The 7,751-nt window shown below is 42.4% G+C and overlaps 1 protein-coding gene across 2 annotated transcripts; it reads right to left on the bottom strand.

The window, feature by feature from the left end:
* Positions 1-995: 995 nt before the first annotated feature.
* atxn7l2b (ataxin 7-like 2b) lies at positions 996-6,451 on the bottom strand. 2 transcript variants are annotated; one of them, XM_041946283.1, is made up of 10 exons: positions 6,331-6,444; positions 5,618-5,680; positions 5,203-5,518; positions 4,476-4,717; positions 4,142-4,224; positions 3,754-3,965; positions 3,014-3,191; positions 2,787-2,908; positions 1,486-2,176; positions 996-1,318 (listed from the first exon to the last, which is right to left on the bottom strand). In XM_041946283.1, the coding sequence occupies exons 1-9, from the start codon at positions 6,425-6,427 to the stop codon at positions 1,489-1,491; spliced, it is 2,001 nt and encodes a 666-aa protein (XP_041802217.1). In that variant the 5' UTR covers positions 6,428-6,444; the 3' UTR covers positions 996-1,318; positions 1,486-1,488. The 2 variants fall into 2 exon arrangements, with proteins under 2 accessions (XP_041802217.1, XP_041802218.1); XM_041946284.1 differs by having other exon boundaries at positions 996-2,176; positions 6,331-6,451.
* Between the last annotated feature and the right edge of the window lie 1,300 nt (positions 6,452-7,751).

Genomic DNA, 7,751 nt, shown 5'->3' with positions numbered 1-7,751 from the left:
TGTTTATCACGTCGAACAGATTTAAATACCTCCACTGATTTTTATTGACTGTCACATGACCACAATATAACAGACTAAGTAGCTTTATATACAATTTGTGCTTATATAACTTGGAAGCTGTGGAAATGGTTAAACGCTCACCATGCCCCTTTTTCTGAGGGGCAACATCGATGGCTTAACGCCATCTAGTGGTAAAAAGAGGAAGCGTTCTGCTGCATGTAAACATTGACTGGCCACTTCTACTATAAACCATTACAGAATTACTGATCAGTAGAGGAGATTTTTCCTGTTTTAACGAAATAAACAGAGGAAATTTTAAAACTAAAAAAAAAAAAGCTGTTTTTCAAAATATCCATATGAAACTACTTTTGAGGTAAGAATCTTAACATGCATGAGCGTAATAAACATATGTACAAACAGTTTTTAAATAACTGAAATAACCTTAAAGTACGACTGGTGCGTTGGAGGGCAGCTTAACTGTGAAACTGTCTCCATGACAGCTGGTATATTTATGTGTTTCAGTCTACATGACATTCACCAGCAATCATTACATCGTTCACAAATTCATGTCATTCCTGTGGTCTTGTGATTTGATCGTTTATCAGCATCAGTATATTTCCATATAGCCGGAACTGTTGTGGCCATATAAAAGTGAGGAGTGCAGCAGTTTTTTCACTTAAAGTAATCTAAGTTTAATAGTGCCTACCTGCTGAAACAGGCACAGAACTATGCTTTCTGCCAAACTACTTGACAGACTTTTCCAAATACTAGATAGACCGATCTGGTGTTACAAAATCAAATATAATCACAGAGGCAATAGGCAAAATTGGAGAAAAACATTTAGATACATCTGTCAGTCTTAAAGGTTTGAGTAAACTGACCAACCTCGCAGTTTTACTATCTATAATGCTCTATTAATACAGAACCACAGTGAAATAACAAAAGCAACAGAAATAACAGAAGACAGGGTGATAAGATTCAAGAATTGCTTTTAATTGCTTTGACATGAAATTACTTTTCAGTTTAGCAGCATGACGAGTAGATTGAGGTATTTTTACATTACAAAAGGTATTAACTGAGAGATTTGATCACGTAGAAAAATAGGCATTTTGCAAAAATACACACATATGGTATATGCAGACAAATATTATTCCTGATGTCTGTGCATAAAAATGTGAAGACTTAAACAATCACAGGCAGAAACATACACACACGCAAAACACATTCATGCACTCACACTATGCTGGCACAGCCACTGCAGCCTGCAGCAGGCCTCTTCTCCAAGTGGTCTTTTTAAGGCAGGTGGCCTCTTTATTGGCTGCGAAGATGAGCAGTAAACAACTGTCACCCACAAATGCAATCATTGTTATTAAAAGAACAAAAACACAGTCCCACTTTTAGGCTTAAAGGGAAAGAACCACAACATCATTGAAAAACATTGATGTATGCAGCCTATAGCAAGCCATAGCTAGCTAGACTACTCACTCTTTAAGAGTCGGATCTTCTCTCCAGGCCCCAAGCAAGCATGTCCCCAATATTCTCTCCTTTCCAGGCAGGGAGGCTGGAACAGGAAGGGGAGGACAAGCGCTGACACTTTGAGGTCCTGGATAGTGAGGAGCTGAGGGGCAGCAACTCATTGCTGCCTTTGCGCTTTTGGGCAAGACTGCTGTGGTCATAGCCCACCCCCTTCTGCTGAATCCCTGGGGGCCTCCCTCTGTTGTTGGGGGAGCGGTGGAGAGGAGGACATGGCTTCTTTCCAGGTGGGGTACCATTTACAGGCCCTCGAGAGGAGGGCAAGTGTGACTGGCCCTTCTCATAGAGGGGGGGGTCCCTGATGCATTTGGAGGATTTGTCAGCACCACTGTGTGACAGCTTGGCAGCTTTCTGTGCTGCATCATGCATAACTTCCACCTCTGTTAGCTGAGCCTTGCTAGGTCGCCCAACAGGGTTGCGCCGTCGACCAGGCCCAAGACTCGCACAAGTGGCGGAAGAAGGTGGTTTGGTACTGTGAGCATTGTGCAGACTACTTTTGGTTTCCAGTTGTCCCAGTGAGGTAGACTCAAGGCTGCGGCAGCCAGTGGATTTGGAGGGTCTGGCCCCAGTCTTGACAGGTGATCCTACAGTCAGAGGTGTGGCGTGATGTGACCTGAGACCTGATGATACTTGAGGCATTTTTCTGTACGTTAGGAGGAAAAACATGACACTGATTAGGATTCAAATGAAGTGAAAGCAAAACATCCAAGATATTTTCATGTACACTAATGTGGTTCTTGTGGATCAGCTACAGGCTCATTTTTGTTATGAGACAGCTTATCCAGTGGCTCATTCTCCCAAATATCAGCCAACATCCCTGCGATCGAGTCTGATGAACTGCCTGCTTACATCTGAAATCTGACTCCATTACTACAGTTGAAGCAGGTAAATACACTGAAGTTTTTCTCAAGTCTGTCTGGTCATGTTACTTAGCAATGCAATCAATCCAACCATCCTCTTCAGATGTTTATTTCTGGGAAACTTTTACTATCATTATCATTATCAGATCATTGTCTGACCTTTTCTTAGCAGATAATTAATAACTTTTTAATTGGAAATACCCTATACTTAAAATAAACCTTGATATGTAATAACTTGCAGAAAAGAAACCACACTGATCTGAAGATTAGTGCCCTGTAGTGTGTACAGACACTCCTGGCTGAGTGTCTCCCAACTCACAGAGCAGCTCTTTCCTCACCTTGCAGTGTTCAAATAGGTGACATTTCTGCTAAGTACAGAGTCCTGACACTCACTTCCACAAGTGTGTGCTGACATGGTGCTCCAACATGGCGCTGAGGGCAAACCGCAGGTGGTGCCAACGCCGGTCGAAGGTGAAGATGCTGCAGCCCAAGGTGCGGCATCCAAAAGTGCACAGCTACAGAACAGAAAAAGTTAAGTACGGACGGACCCCCTTTTAATTTTGACCTTCTACACTCACCTTCGTACAAAACTATGGCTGAACAAACGTTTGTGAGCTCACCCCAAGAGGTTTGGGGTGCCAGGGTGTGGCAGGCAGGTTTGTGGCCTCCCCCTGCTCATCGTCTTCACTCTCCTCACTTGACAGCAGGCTCTGGTTGAAGGGATAGGGAGGCTGTACATCCACGTCCACAGTGTTGTCACCCTCCTCCTCTGGAAAGCTGGTCAATGGATCCCTGGACCTACAAAAGGCAAAAGAATACAAAAAATTAAAACAATGATTTATGCAAGACGAACACAAGAGCAGGAAGTTGCATGTGGAAAAAAATACTTAAATAGAAACACATTAATAAAAAGATGGCACCATCCGGACGATCATCTCCAACCATTCAGAAAATGTATTTTTCTAATTGAATGTTTTCTCTAATCGGCATAAACATACTTTATTTTGTATGCTTTTCATGTTTGCCACTTTAACTATCTGTTGTGTCAACTCATGGTGATACAAAACAAAATAATGAAAAGAAGAATAGGTAGAGATGCAATGCTACCAGATTAGCTGTACCTTACAGGTGGCCAGGTACAGTTACATTTGGAGATCTGCAGTTCCACAACACTATCCTCTGCATCACTGAACAACACTGTAAGTATATAATCATGTCATTTAGCTTTCATGTCTTGTTTATCTAAGCTAACAGTTCAGAAAATTAGAACTTAATTAACAATTTGTAATGGCTACTCTAGAGGTATTTTGGTGAAGCAATTTAACTTCGATAATATGAAAAAAAAAACTTCAAGTCAAACCTGAGAATGTGACAGTTGCTGTTGAAGTTATATTTACTGCCCTGAGTTGTTGTTTTCTCTTCAACAGCTTCCAGATGTTGCTCTTTGTCTTTTGATTTGACAAGAAGCTGCTCCATATCTCGACCTGCTGAGGCTGTTCTCTGCTCCACTACCAACTGATCAAAGGTCTTAGTCCTTCCCATCACTTTCTGCTGCTGGTGGATGGAATCAGTCTGTGTGGAAAGAACAGCGGGGGGGAGAAAAAAGAGGCATTACATCCCATCCTTCCAAAAAGAGAAAATCATCCATGTTTCTGTATCAATTAACAAATGCAACCACTCCGACAAAAGACTTGTATCTCTGTTAATAATGACCAATAATAACAATACTGGTAGCACAGAGAGTTTACATTGCTTATAAGCTCCCGGCTGCACAGCTTCTTCCTTTCTGGATCCAGAACTCTGCAGTGTTTATTCAGGTCACATTCTTTCTCTATGGGAAAGAAAGCAAACACAGAAGTCAGTGAGCAACAGCAGGACACAGACAGGGTCAACATGATCCATGCTGGTGGAGAGATTACAGACCACCATATGGTCATTATCCCAAAACAAAATAATGGGCAATGCTTCTGCACTCTAATTATACTATAATGCAAATATTACATACAACAAAGGCTAATACACCAAATGTTTAAGGGTCCTCGACAGTTTAGAGAAATTGTGGCAGAAAAGTAGCAGGCTTACTGTCGGTGATTTTGTGGATCCGGCTGTAGGTCCTTGTTCCCCGCAGAGGACTGTGAGACTCACTGGACTGCCCAGCTGTGTGCTTCTGCACAGAGGGTGTCTCTGACGGAGAAGTGGAGGAAGAACAGTGGCCAGGGGGCAGGGGTCCTGAGTGCCACAGATGAACCCTGGGGCGAGGCGTGGAGGAGGAGTGCTGTGGTAGGGCAGGATTGTCCTGAGGGAGCTTCTCCGCTGAAGCAAAACTGCAGAGGAAGTCAAGGAGGTAAACCTCAGAATTAACAGTTTGCAATTTGGATTTAATAAGTGAGAGAATTCAGGTTTGTGCAAGTCCTAAATGACATAAAGCCTAAGACAGTTTGTAACTGGGATCAGATAGTTCAGTTTTTTGTACATTCTTTGAGTATGTGGGTTCTTATGCTCTGCCAGCTGGGTCAGTGACATATTGAACTTGCATATAAAGAAAGATAGTTGCTGCATTTAATGTCAACTGTAAACTTAAAACACATTTACTTATTTTTTTTTCCTCCACGATACTAACAAATATTATGGTGTCTCACTGACCTCTGTCTTCTTACAGCTCTAGTTAGTTTCAAAGAAAGCAATAAATAAAAGGATGCAAACAGGGTCATGTCCATCAAGACAAACCATTCATCAAGTCGAGCATCTCCTATATCAGTGTAGTTCACTTTTCCTGTGGTTTCATGACATAAACAGTCTTAAATAGTACCTCACTGTCTCCTTCTGGGCTTTGGTTGGCCTGTGCGGGTGGGCAGGTAACACAGCCGAGGAGGAGGCACTGGCTTCATGACATCTGCCATCCTTCTGCCTCTCTCTAGACGAGGAAAGGTTTGAAGGAGGGCGGCCAGGGCGAGGTCGCTGCTGTGGAGCCAAAGCGGATGACTGGCCACACATCTTAGTGAGAGCACCATGCCGTCTCTCACAGTGCTTCTCAAAGGCTTGAGGCTTCACCACCTGGCCACAGTGGTTGCACACCACCATGTAGATCTCATCATGTGCTGGGCAGTGGCCATATATGTGCATATCTGTAGAGAAGATTACAAAACAGAGTTAAAGTGAAATGCATTTCTTGGTGGTACTGAATGCACTCAGAGCTATTGGGTTTCATGAGTCAGCGCCTTCACCTTCTTTCCTGAGAGTCATGGCCTCAAAGCGGTTCCTCACATACTTGCTGTCTTCACAATTAGCTGCATGAAAGGAAAAAACAGTCAGCATGAGTTACTGGGTGGACATTGTTGTAGCCTCTTCCAAGAAGCAGGTGTACTGAGATATCTGAAAAGCTTTGCCGAAAAAAACCCGGAACAGTCCGTGCTCCAGATTGGAGGGGATTTCGCCCGGGGGGGCTTACTCCCTATAAATTTCAAAGTTATCCAGATAAAACTTGCTTCTTGAAACTCCTCCTAATCACATTTCCAGTGCCAGCAACGCCCTCGCTCCCTGTTCTGCGAAGCTGTTAGCTCGTCAATTCTGCTGTTAGCAAACTGGACAAATCCTTCTTAAGTACGTTAACGTTTGTGTTTGGTGTGACAGTAGCTGACAGGCTAACGCTAACGGTGCATCTACCTGTCCTCAGGTAAACCGTTCGTGCTGTATTTACTAGCTAGTGTTTTACCACTACATTACTAAATGCCTAACAAACAGTTATTTAAATGTTTTTTTTTTCTTGTTTGTTGCGAGTTAACATCCTTAGCAAACTCACCCTGCGCTAGGACCCAGCGGGTCTTTTGTTTGGGTCGCCCTTTATGCCGCTTCTATGTGTATGTAACGAAAATAAATCACAGGATATTGACACTGTGACCTGGTGAAAACCAGGTCTGGGACAGGGAGTGCGACTCACCGTCAGCCGGTAAAATATTCACCCTATCTACCCAACAACTCCAGCTTAATCCGACAAAATCGTCGAGATTAGGATTTCGCCGATCCAAAGCGGCCATTGCTGCTCTAGCGCGTTCACGAGGTGACACCGTCTGTTCACGCGCATCACATCGCGTCACGGTGCTCGCGGCCGCGCTAAACTGTGGCCGTGCACATCTAGCACCATGTTACCGACCGAGAGAATAGATATTTAAAGTTATCCTGTACACATCTGAACCTAACGTGGCGTCTGGCTGCAGCAGTATAAGAGCACAGTCTGTTCATCTGTCTGAAATGGAAAAGCGAAAAATCTATACATATGACTGTCTAAAGAAAAAATAATAAAGATATAGGCCTAATAGATATAGACATTTTTGAAAATCCTATACTAATCTAAATAATAATAAGATTTTAAAAAAATCATCATAATCTGGGCAAAAGGTCATCCACGTAAAAGTAATGCTATCAGGTTTCCACTGAGGCGGGGGTAATCAGTTTTATTGCATTATTTTGAGAATTTTTTCAAAGATGATAAACTCTTCATTAACTCCAAATTTGATACTAAAAATGTCAAAAAAAAAGTGAAGATCTAAAAATATTACCAGCTAATTGTCCATTAAACTCTGTTTCATAACTAGCATCTTAAATATAGACACTGTGAGATGCCAGGGGCCATGAATTCATGTTACATCTCCCCTTGTTCTTGCAGCATATCCAAAGTCAGCTGTAGCTTCCTTACAGGATTTTTAGGGCGTTCATGCATCACCAACCATTAATGCTAAAAACACTTTTGATTAAAATTTAATGTGGATAGAGATGGCACACATGAGCACTTTCCTGTGCAGATACGGAGCCAATAACACAAAGGGCCCTAACACAGCTATGCTCTAGGTACCCTGCTGTATGTTTTCTCAGCTTAATAACATACTGCATTTTTGTACTCTTTTATTTTTGTAAATGTTTATTATGTAAAGTGAGCTCAACAATATGGCAAATGTGTGTATAGATTGTAGGTTACAGCCTGACCAAAGCCTGAAGGTGTTTGGTTAGTTTTGGTCAGTACTGACACTCATGGATCAGGCACTAATGTGTTCAAATCTGATTCACTGACAGACCAAAACATTGTGTAAGCCAAAACTTGACAGGACTGATGAGGGTCAGGATGTTCATTTGAAGGCTTAAGTGTGTCTGTATGTTTTTGCTGTCAGATGATGATGTCTGGTAGAAACAGCATGTCTGCCACCTAGTGAGTTTCCATCTATATTGCATTTCACCCAGCCTTGCTTGCTGAATACAGTCTGCTTTGTGAATGTTCAGATCTTGTTCACCAGTCTCATTATCAAACATTATCAGCATGTGTGCTAACACCAGTGAAACAATCAGACACACAACAGCAAAGCCAGT

This window comes from Chelmon rostratus, chromosome 10, assembly GCF_017976325.1.
Source record: "Chelmon rostratus isolate fCheRos1 chromosome 10, fCheRos1.pri, whole genome shotgun sequence".
Classification (NCBI taxonomy): domain Eukaryota; kingdom Metazoa; phylum Chordata; class Actinopteri; order Chaetodontiformes; family Chaetodontidae; genus Chelmon; species Chelmon rostratus.
This window is presented reverse-complemented; position numbering and strand designations above follow the sequence as displayed.

Coding starts and splice junctions, on each gene's coding strand:
- atxn7l2b (XM_041946284.1), bottom strand. CDS start 6,427: ATGGCCGCTTTGGATCGGCGAAATCCTAATCTCGACGATTTTGTCGGA. Junction 5,681..6,330: donor GAATATTTTACCGGCTGACG/GTGAGTCGCACT, acceptor CCTTTCATGCAG/CTAATTGTGAAGACAGCAAG. Junction 2,909..3,013: donor GGCACCCCAAACCTCTTGGG/GTGAGCTCACAA, acceptor TCTGTTCTGTAG/CTGTGCACTTTTGGATGCCG.